This window comes from Delphinus delphis, chromosome 6, assembly GCF_949987515.2.
Source record: "Delphinus delphis chromosome 6, mDelDel1.2, whole genome shotgun sequence".
Lineage (NCBI taxonomy): Eukaryota > Metazoa > Chordata > Mammalia > Artiodactyla > Delphinidae > Delphinus > Delphinus delphis.
The window spans coordinates 104,922,957-104,942,824 of record NC_082688.1 but is presented as its reverse complement, the minus strand read 5'-3'; the positions used below and the strand labels follow the sequence as shown (position 1 = coordinate 104,942,824).

General features: G+C 37.0%; 1 protein-coding gene across 1 annotated transcript in view; it reads right to left on the bottom strand.

Annotated features, from left to right (window-relative positions):
• Positions 1-698: 698 nt before the first annotated feature.
• Positions 699-19,868, bottom strand: part of FZD3 (frizzled class receptor 3) — an 85,309-nt gene continuing 66,139 nt past the window's right edge. Inside the window, exons 5-7 of the mRNA XM_060015236.1 lie at positions 14,183-14,331; positions 9,898-10,131; positions 699-3,626 (exon numbers count right to left, since the gene is read on the bottom strand). Coding sequence (XP_059871219.1) covers positions 3,413-3,626; positions 9,898-10,131; positions 14,183-14,331 — 597 coding nt within the window. The 3' untranslated portion in view covers positions 699-3,412. The remainder of the gene's footprint in view (positions 3,627-9,897; positions 10,132-14,182; positions 14,332-19,868) is intronic.

The window sequence follows — 19,868 nt, the reverse complement described above, 5'->3', positions numbered from 1 at the left end:
GAGTTATTCATTCATTTAAATATTTATTGAAAATCTACTATGTACTATGCCCTCTGCTAGTTGTTGAGTTACTAATCAGTTGTTCTTTGAAACTACTGTTTCGAGCTTAATATTGTCTTGAATTGTTTGCTTTAATCACTGAAAAAATTCAATACAATATTGCTGAAATCAGAGTACTTCTCGAAAACCTTTCAGTTACATATTAACATTTTAGAGAGAACTATTATTTTCTCAGTTGTCAACCGAACAAATAAAATACTAAACATTATCATATGCCAATCACAACACAAATTAAACATATGGTAGGAAAGCTGTCAGGACTTGCTTATGTTGGATTAAGCTAGTTGAGACTTGAAATTGTTGTTTTGTTATAGTTCTTCAACTGTTTCTTTAAAGAAAAAAAATCTTAATTTGGAGCGCTAGTTTGATAAATAACACAACCCAAACTAAATACGGTTATTTAAAACAATGCATTAACAATATTAAGTAAATTTTGTGGAGCAAAACTAAGATACTGAAAGTAACTGAGAGGCCAATATATCCTTTACAAATACATCAACAGTTTAGTAGAGAAGATACAAATGAATACATAAAAATCAAGAAGCACAAAGTTAAGATTTTCATAATGATGTTCACTTAACTGTCTATACTCGGCCCACAAAAAAAACAATTAACTTTTTTTTTTTTTTTTTTTGCGGTACGCGGGCCTCTCACTGCTGTGGCCTCTCCCGTTGCGGAGCACAGGCTCTGGACGCGCAGGCTCAGTGGCCATGGCTCACGGGCCCAGCCGCTCCGCGGTATGTGGGATCTTCCCGGATTGGGGCACGAACCCGCATCCCCTGCATCAGCAGGCGGACTCTCAACCACTGCGCCACCAGGGGAGCCCCCAATTAACATTTTGGCAATTGATAATATAATGCAGATGGCGATGGATGACAACATCTTTGAGCTGAAACTGGTACCTTCTATAGTAACTTATTTTTTTTGTCTGAATGTTTGTTTTGGTCTCTCATGCTGTTCTCAGGGGAAATCCTCAGACAAAAGCCTCAAGAATTACTGATTTATTTATAAATGAGTTGTTGTAAGTTTGGCTTTCAGAGTAAAGGGTTACTAACTGTCAGACGTGAGGGAATTCAGACTCTACTTGTCTTGAGTATTAACTCCAGTTTCAAGGGAAAAGACGATGAAGATAGAGGAAAAAGTAAAGCATTTGAGCCAAATATTCAACTATATCTTAAGAAGAATTAATAATAAATATTAAGAAATACATACTTTGAAAGAAAAAACATGATACACAAATTATTATTATCAGAAAACTGACTTCTGCGCCTGATAAAAGCTTCTGTCAACACCTAATTTCTTGGTGCTTTTTGTTTTAAAGAAGGAGAGGAAAAACTACACATGAATTAAACACATGTCAAGGAATGTACTATGGTAGCCCTCAAACAAATCTCTTAAATCCTCAATAATCTTAATCCCTTATAGTTCATAACACTTTAAAATTTTCAAAGAGCTTTCATATGAGTTTTCATCTGATACCTATTTGACAATTTTGTGAGGTAGGTATTTATCTTCTGTCTTCATTTATAAACAAGGGAACTGAGGCTCAGAGAAACTGACCTGTTAAAGGTAAAAAATTAGCATATGGCAAAGCCAGGCCTCTTTAGAGACTAGAATATTTTTTGAAGTGTGATTCTTGGATACTTGCATAAGAATCACCTGTGGTATTTCTTTTTACAACCAGATTATAAAGGCCTACCATCACCTTTGACTTAATGAGTAAGAATCCTTAGAAGTGGGATCCAGAATTCCCGTTGTATACCAGGTAATGATATAAAACCATAACACTGAATCCAGCTAGATTTTCACGTGATACAACATGATGCCATCACATCATCATCAGAGGCAAGTTAGTTTAAAACACCTTGCAGCCAGGTTTCAGATTAGAATCACCTGGAAAGCTTTTTAAAAAACTACCAGTTGTCATCTGAATGAGAGGAAGGTGTCCGGTATCAGAGGCTCCCCAAGTGATTCTTATCTGTAGTCAGCGTTGAGGATCCCTTGTTTAAATATACTTTTCTATAAAACACATCCAGCATTTTCCAGAAGTTTTCTTTCCCTTCCGATCAATTTCACGCCTAATAAACGTCACAGTTTTTATTATAAATTATTTAAATTTTATAAGACAAAATGTCAAACATTTTTGAGTTGATATTTTTAAGATTAAAGGATACTTCACAGCAGGACTAATCATGCTCCATTTAGCTACAGTGATTTTCAAATACCCCAAATTAATCACCTCTTTGGACTTAGGTTATATGTATTTCAGCTATAAACAAGAATGATCCAGAATCTGAAAATAAGGGTGTGGGGCAAAAGCTGTAGCCTATTGGCTACTGGGCAATGCAAGTGCAGACAATCAACCCACTGACAGGAGGGGCCTGGATACCAAGATCTGGTGGCTTTGGCAAGATCACATCTCACTGTAGAAAAATACAACGACGAATACAGAGGAAACATTTTGCCATTTTGTAATTATGGTTACCACAAAAAACCTTATAATGTGTGATGCTTATTCTATTACATGCTTCCACAGAACATATCTGAACATGAAGTTCTCTAGGAATCAATACTACTACATGGGAAAACATGGCTACAAAGTAAAAATTTTCCATCATGCATATGGATACGTTATAAAAACACAGCCAGTAAACGTAATATTTACAAAAGTAATAAAAACAGCACAATTACCGGGAAAAATGCCCATCTCCGCTTTTACTCCGTTGCTAATCCTGCTCCTGTATTTCTCTGAATAAAGATTATTTTGATAGAATTTCAAAAGAGCCTTCAATAGACTAATCAGATTCTTCTGTTGATTTTATATTCTATTAGCTAAAATACCCTTGCTGATTTATTAAATTCTCCTACAGTTTAAAAACACAGTTCTTTTTCACTCAGTGGAAAGGAAACTACAAAGTCCTACTGTTTATCTGAGAAATAAACCTTGCATAGAAAATTTCTTTAATTCTGAAATTTTGTTTTATTAACAGAACTACCAGAATGTTATCTCACAACTAGTTGATATTATATGAAAGTTCACTATAAAGCAGTCACCACACATTTAGGATTTTTCTAAATATAAAACAAATGGGTTTATAAAAATGCTTACCAGACAAATAATTATTTCTTCATAACCTAGAAATAAGAATTATTTATGCGATAATTCTTAGCATTTTGGATGCCTTGATGTTACAAGTTTGTTGCAATATAAAAATCAAAAGTTTACTTTTCAATGGACACAATCTGCACCTGACTGAAAGCATCATAACAGTGAGTTACGGCAATCAGTCATGCAAAGGCAAAGAAGAAAATCTGCTTTTTAAACAACACAAGTTTTCCACCTTAGGACAATTTAAGCACTGGTTCCATCTTCTTCAATAACCCGATTCATGCTGGTGCCATGTGTGATGTGAGTCAGAGGATTATTACTGAGATCTCTGATGCTGCTATGTCGTGACTGTTCATTGAGCCGATGAGAGCTACTGTGCCTGGAGTGATCCGTGAGTCGTGACATGCTGCCATGAGGTAGTCTCTCCTCCATTCCTCTGTAACTGCAGGGAGTGTACCTAACATAGGAGAGTTTGTTTTGAAGTAGGTAACAGAACACACTAGAAAATAACACTAAAAATTTTCATGAAAATACCTCATCAAGTGAAATAATTAGGAAACTAACAAGTGAAAAAGTAACAACCAACTTTTGATGATTTACACTCTTGAATTATTCAAGTGGCCAAACAGAAAGGAGAGAAAATCTACTGATTAGGCTCAGAATTAAGGTATGCTTTGCAAAAGGACAGAAGCTGAAGTTAAGAAGAGCTGACTGATCTGGAGCTATGCTAACTAAGTAAGGATACTTTTCTCATTCAAATAAGTTTTGGGTTATGAGGTGGGTTCCAGGAGAGGAAGAACAGCAACAGAAGAAATATGACATTGTCCCAGGGAGTTTAGAAGAATGGTTATAATCAGTAGGACAGCAAACTCCAATTTTACTAAAAGAGTAGCATTGGAAAAGCGAGCAAATGAAATTAGAGGAGAAATTACCGTGACCCTAAAAAAAAAAAAAAAAAAGTGAGGGAATCGGTAAGCAATGATGATGCTAGGTGCCGACAGCTTCTTTACAGAGAGCCCAGTTAACAGCTGAATTAACTACCTGTAAATGGTCTTAATTACTTTTCATTAGGGCTTCAGGCTGTGAGGATGCTATTTTGTAAAAGCTACATCAACTTAAATACAGAAGTAGCAAACTCCTAAGACTTTGTAACCCATATTCCTGCAAAAGCAAATTCTCTCCTTTATCCCTAGCCCAAGACACAGCTTTTGAGTATGTCAACTGGGCTACTTGGCTTATTGCAGACTGTCTTCTCCGTCATTCTACTTATCCTGAAAGGCAGCAGTGGGAGCTGTTAAATTTTCTTTTGTTGCAATTCTGACTCACTGAGCCCCCATCAGAGGTAAGAAAACTCACACTCAAACATACTATACACTTTTTGTAAAAAATATTTAATTTAGAATAACAAAGATCAAAGAAAACAACTGAAAATAATTTATAACTTTAATTAATACATTAAATTTTAAGTACTATTTCTAAAAACAAAAAGGTAGCAGGCCATTCCTTTTTCAAATAGTCATCAAAACAACTAATCAAAAGCAGCTGAAGACCTATTGGCTGTCAAAAAGCATTTATCATTTCCCTCATTTAATGATTATAACAAATTTCATGACTCAATATGAATCATTTGTAAAATTTAAAGATTTTAAAGATTGATTCATATACCACTGAGCTGATCTAGTATTATAGCAGTGCTTGTCAAATGTTTTCATTAGATCACAGTTTTAAAATTAAGTCCTTTAAAATTATAAAAGAAAGCATGTCTTTTTTCCCAGTTTGCATAAAGCAAAAAAGAACATTTAAGAATAAAAAGCTACATTTAAAATATTTTTTAAATTCCTCATGTTAACGGAATGGTTTATAAAAGAGCATTTAATTCTTATTTAATAAAAGAATTCACATTCAGAATACAAAGGTTTTACCTTTGGTTTGCAAGTTTTGGTAAAATAATTACAATGTTTGCAAATGAAAATATTTCATAATAAGCCTGTTATTCTAGTTAATAATTATGTTACATAATAATCATTGCCCTAAACTGAGTGAAAGATTTCTCCAAATATGATTTGCCAGCCAATATGGAGACCTTTCACCTCTCAATGACTTCATAAGTATCTATTTCAAACAAATATGGCAAATGAAAAAGACCAAATATGATGCAGTGTTCTAGGAATGATATCAAGGTAATTAAAAATATGAATTGAGTATTTTCTAAAATGAAATCTGTCTTTGAGTTTAATTGAATGAATAAGACTAAAAGAATACTTTTTTTCATAGAAAAAATTGAGTTCTTATGTCTAATTATTATTATTTTTAAAACTTTTTATTTATTTATTTATTTAGTGTGTGTGGTATGCGGGCCTCTCACTGTTGTGGCCTCTCCCGTTGCGGAGCACAGGCTCCGGACGCGCAGGCTCAGCTCACGGGCCCAGCTGCTCCGCGGCACGTGGGATCCTCCCGGACCGGGGCACGAACCCGTGTCCCCCGCATTGGCAGGCAGACTCTCAACCACTGCACCACTAGGGAAGCCCTGTCTAATTATTTAAGTGAAATAGATGGCTATCCACAAAATTCTAGAATATGAACCACCTGCCCACGGATAATTAGGACTCAACTACATAGTAAAATGTCACCTATTTACCAAACTAACCACTCTTTCTCAAACCTCCATCTACCTACTCATCTACTTCCTTTTTTTTGTTGTTGTTGTTGTTTTTTTGCGGTACGCGGGCCTCTCACTGTTGCGGCCTCTCCCGTTGTGGAGCACAGGCTCCGGACGCGCAGGCTCAGCGGCCATGGCTCGCGGGCCCAGCCGCTCCGCGGCATGTGGGATCTTCCCAGACCAGGGCACGAACCCGTGTCCCCTGCATCGGCAGGCGGACTCTCAAGCACTGCGCCACCAGGGAAGCCCCCACTTCCTTTTTTACATCCTCTCATCTAACTACCAATTACTTATTCTTTGAAGTTGACATACATGTGAAGGTATATTTACCCAAGTCTTAGTTTATTTTACGTAGCACTGAGATCAGTAATTATCCATCAAGGAGTCTGGACTAGAGTGAGTACTGAGAAGCAGGAATGTGTGTATACGTGTGATCTCACAGCCAAGATACCATGAAATGATGAGAAAACCATGGCCAAATATAGTGTTCACGTGTAAACTTAAAAACTGATGCAAAAAGAAATCACCATGAGACGGCATGCCCACATTATTTCTAAAGTTGTTTGATAGATTTATTTGTCTCCTAATATGCACCGGGCTAGATACTGTAGGGGAATATACAAATGTCTGTCACCAAGTTCACATCCTCCAGAAACTGCAAACTTAGCCAAGGAAAAAGAACTGTATTGAAAATAGGTCACACCGAAAGGATGATTAAAAAGCAATTAATTAACTGCCATGGATATGGGAATCAAGCAGGCCTTAAAGGATGAGTATGATTTTAATTAATCAGAGATAAGAAAGGCCATTACAGGAGGTCATAGTATATCCCCTAGTTTCCATGACACTATACTTTCATAGATTCCTTCATATGTCTATAAGCACTTTCTCTGAATCACATGTTAGGCTATTCTTATTGTATTATTATTACTTTTTTTTAAAGGCACTTAATTTTTTTTTTAATTTTTAAAATTTTTGGCTGCGTTTGGTCTTTTTTGCTGCATGTGGGCTTTCTCTAGTTGTGGTAAGTGGGGGCTACTCTTCGTTACGGTGCGCGGGCTTCTCATTGCAGTGGCTTCTCTTGTTGTGGAGCACAGGCTCTAGGCGTGCAAGCTCAGTAGTTGTGCCTCGCGGGCTCTAGAGCGCAGGCTCAGTAGTTGTGGTGCGTGGGCTTAGCTGCTCTGCGGCATGTGGGATCTTCCAGGACCAGGGCTCGAACCCGTGTCCCCTGCATTGGCAGGCAGATTCTTAACCACTGTGCCACCAGGGAAGTCCCTCTTATTGTATTATCATTACTGTATTTACCAAGGTCTTGTTCTTGGTCTGTTCCTTTTTTTAATTAAGATTCAAGGAATTCTATCTCACAATTTTAATTACCAACTACCTTATATTAAAGATTATAAACTTTCTTATCTAAACTCCCATTCCATTCAGATTACTGATGCTGAAATCCCCCTATATATAATTGCCTTCAGAAATTCTCTACTCAATATGAACTTATCTTGTATTACCGTTCACTCACCCTACTTATCTCCTCTGAGATATTTTCATGGGCCAATCTGATCTTCCCCTTTTCTGAAGTTCTATAACATTGATCATCTCTAATACTCACTGTTTTAATTATATGCTGACTTGCATTATTTTTTAGTTGGTTCTTATGTATATGTCCTATCTTTCTCATAAGGTTATATTCTTCTAGAGTGCAGAAATTATACTTTAGCTTTCTTCTATATATCTCTTTATACACAGAATGCCACATGCATAAGAGCTGTATTCTAACTGTTCATTCCTTATTGAAAAGGATAAGGCTAATAATGTCAAACATCAAATAATGCTGAGAGTCAGTTCATGGAGGGTGGTGTTGACAAAACGTACTCTGAAAGATTCTTTGATTTCCTCCCTCTTTATGAGTGTCTTAAGTTAAGACCTCTAAATTACTCTAGAAACTTCCCAACTGGGCTTACTTACAATCTCCTCTCCTATGCTGTTGTCAAAGTGATCTTCCTAAAATACAAATCTGATTTTATCACTCCAATGCTCAAAGTCTTCTAATAGTTTCTCATTGCTGTAAGGGAAAAACCCCCAAACTTCCCAGCATGTTTCATCTCCTACAGTTGCCCTGGTACTTAACTGCCCGTTTGTCCTCCTTCCCTCCTCATATGCTGTTTCCTTGTCTGAAATTTCCAACTGCCTCCTCTGAATCCTATTCAAATTAAAGTGCTATCCTGTTTGTGAACAAGACTTTCCATGGTGACTTAAATGGTTTTCTTCTCTGGAATCCCAAAGCACTTTGTACATGATTTTATCATATCCATTAAAGTATACTACTACCGACTGTTTACTCTTCTGTCTTCCATCTCTGTGTCCCTAGCACTTAGAAGAATGCTTTTTATTTAGGAGTGCTGAATGGAAGGAAAAGGTAGGAAAGAGAAGATCTTTGAATGTGATTAAAAAATAGGTCATTGGTGATGTTAGAAGTGGGTAAGAAGGTGAAAAAGACTAGAAATACAAGGAATGAAGGATGCAATTGGTAGAATGGAAATATTCAAAATATTCATTTCAAAAATCTGGCAAGGAAAAGAAAAAGAAATGGATAAAAGATAGAAAATATATGATAGTCAAAGAAAGGCTGCTACTTTTTAAAACATAGGGTAGCTGACCAAGTTAGAAGGCAAAAGCAAGCAAGTTGAGAGGACAAACCAGAAGGACTAAAAAGACAGTAAGTATAGGAATCATCCTATACTAGGAGGACAGGAAACACTGAGAGAAAGGCTAGAATGAGACTGGAAGGATACAGGACAGCTGTAGAAACAGATGTTTCAAAGTGAACAAAGAATTTCAGGCATTATAATTTTCATTCTTTCAGTTTCCCAAACTAGAAATATTAAAAAAAAAATCTTTGGCACATTCCTTCTCTCCAATTGCTTTAATCCATCTCCAACTCCTATCACTTCATTTCTTCTTTTCAAATATCCTTCAGATCAGCTCTTCCTCTCTTGCCACTGCCACTGCTCTTCCATAAGCCTTCATCATCTCTCGGCTGAATTAATGCAAAGCTCCTAAGAAGTTTCTAATTCTAGTGTCTCCACCATCAAAGTTAACAGGAAAGCACATCCAGCCCACTCTCAAACATTCTCTGTGAAGCTTTTTCCCATCCCCTTCCCCACCACGATTAATCACCCCCTCGTCCAAGCTACTAAACAGCGGTTGGCCAACTATGGTCTGCCAGTCAAATGAGGCCTCTTGCTATTTTTGTAAATAGTTTTACTGGAACACAGCCATTCCCATTTTGACTACATATTGTCCATGGCTGCTTTCATGCTACAACAGCAGAAATGAACAGTTGTCAACAAAGACCATATGACCCACAAAGACTAAAGCTATTTATTATGTGGCTCTTTATAGAAAAAGTTTGCCAACCTCTGGACTATACCATTATATTTGCATTTTACTTTAATTATTAACTTATAATAACGATAGTAAAAGTTGATATCAGGCACTTAACTGAGATGGGCACTGTTCCAAACAATTAGGTACATTATCTCATTTATTGTTTACAACATTGCTAAAGGGGCAAATATTATTACTATTTCTATTTTACAGATGAGGAAACTGAGGCTTATCATTCCAGACTCCATGCTTTTAACCACAACACGAATAATGACTACACTATCTTTTGTTGAGCTTATTAAGAACAAAGATCATGCCTAAATCATCTTTGTATTCCCAGAGCCTAGCGCAATACCTGACATGGTAGGTATTCCATAACTGTTTGCCAAATTAATCTTACTAAAATAACCACTTTTACCCTGCCTTCTCCCTGATCAGTAATACCTGTCAATGACTCCATATTGCTTGCTGCATCGAGTCAAACTCTAAACTCCTCTGACTGGCATTAAGTCTGACCATAATCCGGGACAACTGTACCTAGGAAAGTTCAAAAACGTTAATAATGATCAACTTCTTTTTCAGAATTGGCTACTCTTCCAATAGTAGTAGTCACATTGGCTACTCGCCGTGGGACTCTAATTCAGCACAGGAAATAAACTAATCTACCAATAAAACTCACCTGCCATCACGGGATCTGTGGAGGCTGCCATGGTAGCTGCTCACTTTGCTGTGGACACTCCCTGCTTTGCTTCTCTGATCATCCACCATGGCCAGCTGAGTTGAAGAAGCATGTGTGGATGTTCCTTGAGTGGAAGTTCCTCTTGATTTTCTTATAATAGGAGTATTTGGATCCCTCAGGAGGGACTGAGCGAAATCAGGTTCCTGGAGTACCTGTCGGCTCTCATTCACTATCCTAGACAACAAAATACTAAGTTTAAGATACAGACTAACATCTCTACTTTTTTGACAAACTGATGTTATTCTTGAAATTAATTCCTTCCCAAATAATGTCTTTAGGACAGATATAAGGTAACACTGTTGACCGAAGAGAGGATATAACAAAAATCTGTGTCAATCTGTTCCCAAAAGTGGTAGGATAGAAAAAGGTTCGTATTAGAATAAGGAAATCAGGATTTTAGTTCCAACTCTGTCAATAAATATACAATCTTAGGCAACTCACTATCCCCTTTTCTTAATTTTCCTCATCTATAAAATGAAGGTACACAATTTCATCATTTCTAAAAAGTCCCTTTCAGCTAAAGAAATTTATCATTCTCAAGGACACTGAAATATTACAAAGGTACTATTATAAAGCAGAAATACTATTTTCTTGCATGGTTTATGGAAGTAGTAGAGGACTCATCATGGCATAGACACATTTTTTAATTTGTAAGAGCAGTTGTTTTAAGGTAACAAGCTGACTTTATGACAGAACATTTGTCTAGTGCTGGAATAAACATGAATGATCATAACTAGAACAAAACATATGAAAAATTAATTTAAGCAAACATACAATTAAGTCCCAGAACCATTAAAGGCTTAGGAAAAAAGAATTAAGGGGATGAATTATGTCCAGAGCAAGTGTCTTTTTTTTTTTTTTTTTTTGTGGTACGCGGGCCTCTCACTGTTGTGGCCTCTCCCGTTGCGGAGCACAGGCTCCGGATGCGCAGGCTCAGTGGCCATGGCTCACGGGCCCAGCTGCTCCGTGGCATGTGGGATCTTCCCGGACTGGGGCACGAACCCGCGTCCCCTGCATCGGCAGGTGGACTCTCAACCACTGCGCCACCAGGGAAGCCCCAGAGCAAAAGTTTTTAACTGCTATGAAAGGGTTAAAAGCAGACAGATGTTCATGATGATGAACAAAGTGGTAATTAATAAAAGAGCCAATTAAATAGTTGCAAAGGTCAGTGTATCAGTTTGTGTAAATAATGACTGTGAGAATCATACATAAAGTTAAAATTAGACAATTTCATTAAAAAAAACCTCTCCAACATGTAAAGATTGGATCATAAATTGAGAAAGTGCATATATTCTAAGTTTTCGAATTAGAAAAAGATCATTGTTGTTATTGCCATTGTTGTTTTAGTGCTGGGGTAGAAGGGCTGAAAGACTAATATTTGTTGAGTACCTGAATTGTGCCAGGTATTTTACATATACTCTCCTTTAATCTTTCTTAATAATGTTTTTATTATAGAGATTAAGTCCTAAAAAGATATTAGATATCCATTAAGAATAAATATTGTGATCCCCATTTTATAGATGAAGAAACGGAGGTTCTAAGGGATTAAAGGACTTTCCAAAAGTCATACAACAAAACAGCAGTTGGGGGTGTGAGGGAGGGAGATGCAAGAGGGAAGAGATATGGGGACATATGTATATGTATAACTGATTCACTTTGTTATAAAGCAGAAACTTTGACATACCACTGTAAAGCAATTATACTCTAATAAAGATGTTTAAAAAAAAAACAGCAGTTGGGGATCAAACTTAAGTTTAAATGGCTTCAAAGACAATCATAAAGTAATGATAAAACAATGTTTATGTATATGATAAAAACAAAATGTCAAAAACTAAACAGAATAAAGTACAACTCAAAGATAGTTAAAACAACATTTGTTCTTGTGTTATCAATGGCCCTATTTATATATACATACATCCCAAGTCACTCTGGATTGCTGAATTTGTTTTCTAAACTTATTTTTAAAAATTGGTTCAAACTGACTTCTGGTCATTCCAAAAATTTAATCCACCTTCAAATGGTGAAGGTCTGTCCCCTCATTTTACAAATAAGAAAACAGAGGTCCAGAGAAATTAAGTGCCGTGACCCAGATAATTCCAAAAGAAGATTTCTAAAAATATTTCAATCAGTGTCAGAAATATTAGCATAAGCACAGTCTTAAATGTGGCTTCATTCAGAGGAAGAACACTAATTTGATTTGCATAATTTTAGAAGCCAGTCTTTTGACACACAGTATAACAGAGGGGTTAAGAGCAGGCTAGAGTCAGACTGCTTGGGTGTGAATCTCAATTCTATCATTCACTAGCTATTAAACCTTGGTTCTATGCCTCAGTTTCTTATCTGTAAAATGACGATCTCCCTCACAAGGTTGTTTAGAGGATTAAATGATTTAATAATATGTAAAATGCTTAGGACAGTGCTTGGAGTATCAAGTGTGCTCAATTAATTGATAACCATTATTATGATTACTCCATAGTCATTTCTCAAAGGCTCAACCAGACAAATGCTAGAAATGGCTGTAGGGTGCTCACACTCTTGAGGAGTGGTACTCTAGCCCAGAGCACTGGAGGGTCACAATGACTTTGTTGGGTTGCGGGGGTGGTCCATGGTTCCAGAAAACCAAATAGAAGGGTTCTTGGGAGTTCTAACCAGTTTCAAAAGGATTCTGACCCAACCAGGATCCCCCAAATAACTGGAAAGATTCCTCAAAAGGGTAGCTTGGGCTTAGCTCCATCTGGAGTTTCTAGTACAACAGAATTGTTATATTACAGAATTGTTTGTGTATGGTCCAGAGATGACCAGGAATGTTTAATTCAAACCCTCAGAATTATGTTTTACTGTGATTAAAACATATTTAAAATTTTCAAAAAATATACAGATAAATCCCCCAAGGAAGGATGTTCCACAAAAAGCAAGGACTTGGCCTGTTTTGTATGCTACTAAATCCTTGGCATCCCAATATAGTTCAAAGCACACAGTAAACATTCATTAAAGACTTTCTCAAAGGATGAATTCTTAGGAAATACATTTTTGTTGTTGAATTCATCTTTCCCCTTCTTTCCTTCTCTGCCCTATGAAACTGTATTTAAAGGGGGAATGCATTATCTGATATTACTAGCAGTAGTCTCAGATATGGTAATAAGAAATGTACACTTTAAAACTGTGATTTAAAAAAATCTCAATCTAATCGATGTAACAGAAGCTGCTAATTACTGGTATTTTAGAAAATACAGATCCTGCTAATGCAGTACTTTAAGTTGTATAAAAAAAGTACATTAACCCATACAAGACACAATAACATTTTAAATATAATCTTAAGAGTTTTACAGACTGTCCCACCAAATCCATTTTCCATGGAACTTAGGTTAAGTAAAATCATAAGAATATAGACTCCACTAACTTAGAATTTGTGATAATTCAAATACAGTATACATATAAGACTTATACTTAGTAAACACTTTGAAGTCATTTGTTCCTTTGTGAATACTGCAGGGTCTTATTTTGTTTCGTTTTGTTTCATTAATTATGGGGTCAAAAAATTCAAGATTCCTCAAATATGCCCTGAGAAGACTGCTTTGGCAAATCTTATATTTTACCGTGACAGTATAATATGCAGTGTGGCCAACTATGAATTAAAACAATTTCTTTAACATATTCCATTTTATCTACTAATATCATTTTACTGTTTTAGCTTTAACGTGTACCACATGAGAATGGAATAACATGCTGTCTCTTTAAATAATTTATGGTACAACCTGGAAGAATTATGGACAGTTGGAAATGGAAGTCTAATCTAATACCTATGTGACTTCAGCCAAGGCACTTAACCTCTCTGTGCCTCCGTTTTCTCATCTGTAACACTGAGATGATAATACGCACCAGTCCTCAGAGAAGTGTCAAGAAGATCAAATAAGAATATATATAAAATCATTAATTTGTTTTTAATTTTAAGAAGATTATGATTTGGATTTTTTAAAATAAAGATTGGTCTTCCCTCAAATATTCTGAATTAGTAAGGAATAGGCCTTAAGCCTGGTTCTACTTGGCTATCTTTTCTGAATAAGTTTTTAACTGTGATTTAAGGTTTAATCATAACTCGTGGAAGCTGAGGTTACAATCTTTTTGGAATACTTCCTCCAAATCCGAATTATTTTAACACAGGAAACACAAAAATATTGCGTAAATGTGAAATTTGTGAACACCATGATAATTTACTTCAACTTACTCTTTTTTCCTACGACCATGAAAAAAACTGGCCCATTCAAAGCATGTCTTTTTGCTTCCAACCCAAAAAATGGAAGGAATACCAACTATGAGAGCCATCAGGTATTTCATCAGAAAGACAATCAGGTCTGGATGACTCATTTGAGTAACCTACAAGAAGGGAAAGAAAAATATCTTACACATATAAATAGAACTTTCTATTAAAGGCCATGATAAAATCTTTTAAATAAAATAAATAGTAAAATAATTCTATAAGTCTGATATTTTCACTTACACAGTTCTATAGTTAATTTTCTTGTTATATGGAAAAGACACACTACTGAAAATTTGACAACAAATTTATGTTCTATATTTTGAGTTCTATAGTCTTCTTATTAGCTCATATTGGATACCTTCTAAAGAAAAAGATTACTAATATAGAAAATATACCATGAATAGGAATAGAGGCTCAAATAATACCTATATTCTTCTTGGCCAATTTCACTCATCTTATCATTGGTCATCACAATACACATTTAGGAAAGTATTAATCTTTCCCCCCCATTTTATTAATTTCTGTTTTTATATTTAATATGCTTTTCCTCCTACCTACTTTCATGTTTACTTTGCTGGCTGTTTTCAAGCTTCCTCTTTAACCCATGAGTGAGTTTTTTAGTTTCTATTCAGATGAGTTTTTTTAAAAGTTCTCTTTATTGTTGATTTCAAGTTTAGTTACTGTGGTCATAGAATGTGGTCTATTTGATTCTGGTTACCTTAAATTTTGGGGACTTCTTTTGTGATTTAGGAAACAGTCCATTTTAAAGTATTCCTCATGTGCTCAAAAATAACGCTTACTCTCTGTTTGTTGGGTACAAAATTTTCTATATGTATTAGATCAACTTTATTAGTTGTGTTGTTCAAATCTTCTATACAGGCATCCTCAGAGATATTGTAAGTCTAGTTCCAGACCACCACAATAAAGCAAATACCACAATAATGTGAGTCATGGGATAATTCTGTTTCCCAGTGCATATAAAAGTTATGTTTACACTATAATGTAGTTGAATAAGTATGCAATATTTACTCATAAGTGTCTAAATAACAATGTTCATACCTTAATTAAAAAATACTTTATTGCTAAAAAATGGCAACCATCATTGAGCCTTCAATGAGTCGTACTCCTTTTGTGTGGAGAGTCTCGCCTCAATGTTGAAGGCTGCTGACTGATCAGGGTGGTGGCTGCTGAAGGCTGGGTGGCCGTGACAATTTCTTAAAATAAGACCACAGTGAAGTGTGCCTCATCCATTGCCTCTTCCTTTCATGAACAATTTCTCTGTAGCAGGCAATGCTGTTTGAAAGCATTTTACCCAAAGTAGAACTTCTTTCAAAACCGGAGTCAAACCCTGCCACTTCTTAATCAACTAAGTTTATATAATATTCCAAATCCTCTGTTGTCATTTCAACAAGATCTTCACAGCATCTTCACCAGAAGCAGATTCCACCTTGAGAAGTCAGTTTGTTCATGCTCACCCATGAAAAGCAACTCCTCATCCATTAAAGTTTTATCATGAGATTGTAGCAATTTAGTCACATCTTTAAGCCTGCACTTCTAATTCTAATTCTCTTGCTACTTCCACTATATCTGCAGTTACTTCCTCCACTGAAGTCTTAAAGCACTCCAAGTCATCCATGAGGGCTGGAATCAACTTCTTTCAAACTCCTGTTAATGTTGATATTTTGACCTCTTCCCATGAATCATGAATGTTCTTAATGGCATCCAGAATGGTGAATCCTTTCCAAAAGGTTTTCAATTGACTTTGCCCAGGTCCATCAGAGGAATCACTATCTATGGCAGCTATAGCCTCAAACAGTGTAATTTCTTACGGGAATTCCCTGGTGGTCCAGTGGCTAGAACTTGGCGCTTTCACTGCAGTGGCCTAGGTTCAATCCCTGGTCGGGGAACTAAGATCCCACAAGCTGAGCAACACGTGGCAAAAAAAAAAAAAAAAAAGTGTATTTCTTAAATAATAAAGACTTGAAAGTTGAAATTACTCCTTGATCTGTGGGCTGCAGAGTGGATGTTGGGTAGGCAGGCATGAAAATAACATTAATGTTGTACATCTCCATCAGAGTGCTTGGGTGACCAGATGCATTGTCAATAAGCAGTAACATCTTCAAAGGAATCTTTTCTTTTCTGAGCAGTAGATCTCAACAGTGGGCTGCAGTAAACCATGTTGTAAACAGTTGTGCTGTCATCCAGACTTTGTTTTTCCATTTAGAGAGCAGAGGCAGAGTAGATTTAGCATAATTCAAAATGGTAAATGAACATTAGCTTCAACTTAAAACTCACCAGCTACATTAGCCCTTAACAAGAGTCACCCTGTCCTTTGAAGCTCTCACGCCAGGCACTGACTTCTCCCCTCTAGCTATGAAAGTCCTGGCAGCATCCTCTTCCAATATAAGATTTTCATCTACATTGAAAATCTGTTGTTCAGTGCAGCCAGCCACCTTCATTAATTTTCTTAGCTAGATCCTCTGGATAACTTGCTGCAGCTTCTGCATCAGCACTTGCTGCTTCACCTTGCACTTTTACGTTATAGAGATGGCCTCTTTCCTTAAATCTCATGAATCAACGTTTGCTAGCTTCAAACTTTTCTTCTGCAGCTTCCTCATCTCTCGGCCTTCATAGAATTGAAGAGAGTTAGGGCCTTGCTCTGGATTAGGCTTTGGTTTAAGGGAATGTTGTGGCTGGTTTGTTCTTCTATCCAGACCACTAAAACTTCCTCTATATTGGCAATAAGGCTTTCCCACTTTCTTATCATTAGTGTGTTCACTGGAATAGCACTTTTAATTTCCTTCGAGAACTTTCCCTTTGTGTTCACAACTTGGCTAACTGTTTGGTTCAAGAGGCCTAACTTTTTGCCTGTTTCGACTTTCAACATGCCTTCCTCACTAGGCTTAATCATTTCTAGCTTTTCATTTCAAGTGAGAGATGTGCAACTCTCCCTTTCACTTGAACCCTTACAGACCATTGTTAAGGTTAGTTGGCCTGATTTCAATATTGTTGTGTCTAAGCTAATAGGGAGGTCCAAGGAGAGCCTTTTATATGCACATGGAAACCAAAAAATTTGTGTGACTTGCTTTATTGTGATATTTGCTTTATTGCAGTGGTCCGGAACCAAACCTGCAATATCTCTGAGGTATGTCTGTAATGTGAGAATTATCAAAATGTGACACAGAGACAGGAAGTGAGCAAATGCTGTTGGAAAAATGGTACCAACAAACTTGCTCAACACAGGGTTGCCACAAACCTTCAATCTGTAAAAAATGCATTATCTACAAAGCACAATAAAGCGAAGTGCAATAAAACGAGGTACACATGTTTTCCTGACTAATTTTCTGTTTACCTATCCATTTTAATAGAGGTATGCTAAACTGTGGGCTCATCAGTTTTCCTTCTAATCCTGTCATTTTTCACTTTAAGCCTATGTTACGTGTTATATAAATGCTCTAGCTGCCCAATTTACTTTTTTAGTGCTCTTCACCTTTAACAGTATTTTATGTGACATTAATATTGCCACATCAGCTTTTTATTTCATCATACCAGCACATCTTCAAGGTGTATCTTTTCCTATTTACCAATGTATTTCTTTCAAGTCTGTTTGGGTTATACTGCTGCTTTTAAACAATATATAGTTGACTCCTTCTCAAGTATAAACTCCATGAGGAGTTTTTTTCCCCAATGGTTTTATCCCCAGAGCCTAGACCAGTGTCTGGCACATAGTTAAGTGCACAATAAATACTCACATACATTTACAATATATACTTATACTTCGTATTATGAGAAAAAAAATACATTGAAAATTATTCAGCACTGCTAGAGACTGTTTCAAGATGGCAGAGTAGAAGGACGTACACTCACTCCCTCTTGCGAGAGCACTGGAATCACAACTAACTGCTGAACAATCATCGACAGGAAGAAACTGGAAATCACCAAAAAACATATCCCACATCCAAAGACAAAGGAGAAGCCACAATGAGACGGTAGGAGGGGCGCAATCACAATAAAATCAAATCCCATAACTGCTGGGTGGGTGACTCACAAACTGGAGAACACTTATACCACAGAAGTCCATCCACTGGAGTGAAGGTTCTGAGACCCACATCAGGCTTCCCAACCTGGGGGTCCAGCAACCAGAGGAGGAATTCCTAAAGAATCAGACTTTGAAGGCTAGCTGGATTTGACTGTAGGACTTCAACAGGACTGCGGGAAACAGAGACTCCACTCTTGGAGGGCACACACAAAGTAGTGTGTGCTTCGGGACCCAGGGGAAAGAGCAGTGACCCCAGGGGATACTGAACCAGACCTAACTGCTAGTGTTGGAGGGTCCCTTGCAGAGGTAGGGGGTGGCTGTGAATCACCATGAGGACAAGGACACTGGCAGCAGAAGAACTGGGAAGTGCTCCTTGACGTGAGCCCTCCCAGAGTCCGCCATTAGCCCCACCAAAGAGCCCAGGGAAGGCTCCAGTGTTGGGTCACCTCAGGCCAAACAACCAACAAGGAGGGAACCCAGCCCCACCCATCAGGAGACAACAGGATTAATGTTTCACTGAGCTCTGCCCACCAGAGCAACACCTAGCTCTACCCACCACCAGTCCCTCCCATCAGGAAACTTGCACAAGCCTCTTAGATAGCCTCATCCACCAGAGGGCAGACAGCAGAAGCAAGAAGAACTACAGTCCTGCAGCCCGTGGAACAAAAATCACATTCACAGAAAGACAGACAAGATAAAAAGGCAGAGGGCTATGTACAAGATGAAGGAACAAGATAAAACCCCAGAAAAACAACTAAATGAAGTGCAGATACGAAACCTTCCAGAAAAAAGAATTCAGAATGATGATACTGAAGATGATCCAGGACCTCAGAAAAAGAATGGAGGCAAAGAATGAGAAGATGCATGAAATGTTTAATAAAGACCTAGAAGAATTAAAGAACAAACACCTCGAAGAATTAAAGAACAAACAAACAGAGATGAACAATACAATAACTGAAATTAAAAATACACTACAAGGAATCAATAGCAGAATAACTGAGGCAGAAGAACGGATAAGTGACCTGGAAGACAGAATGGTGGAATTCACTGCTGTGGAACAGAATAAAGAAAAAAGAATGAAAAGAAATGAAGACAGCCTGAGAGACTTCTGGGGCAACATTAAATGCAACAACATTCGCATTATAGGGTTCCCAGAAGGAGAAGAGAGAGAGAAAGGACCTGAGAAAATATTTGAAGAGATTATAGTCGAAAACTTCCCTAACATGGGAAAGGATATAGCTACTCAAATCCAGGAAGCGCAGAGAGTACCAGGCAGGATAAACCCAAGGAGAAACACACTGAGACACACAGTAATCAAACTGATAAAAATTGAAGACAAAGAAAAATTACTGAAAGCAACAAGGGAAAAACAACAAATAACATACAAGGGAACTCCCATAAGGTTAACAGCTGATTTCTCAGCAGAAACTCTACAAGCAAGAAGGGAGTGGCATGATATACTTAAAGTGATGAAAGGAAAGAATCTACAACCAAGATTACACTACCCAGCAAGGATCTCATTCAGATTCAAAGGAGAAATCAAAAGCTTTACAGACAAGCAAAAGCTAAGAGAATTCAGCATCAAGACCCGTATATATGCTGTCTACAAGAGAC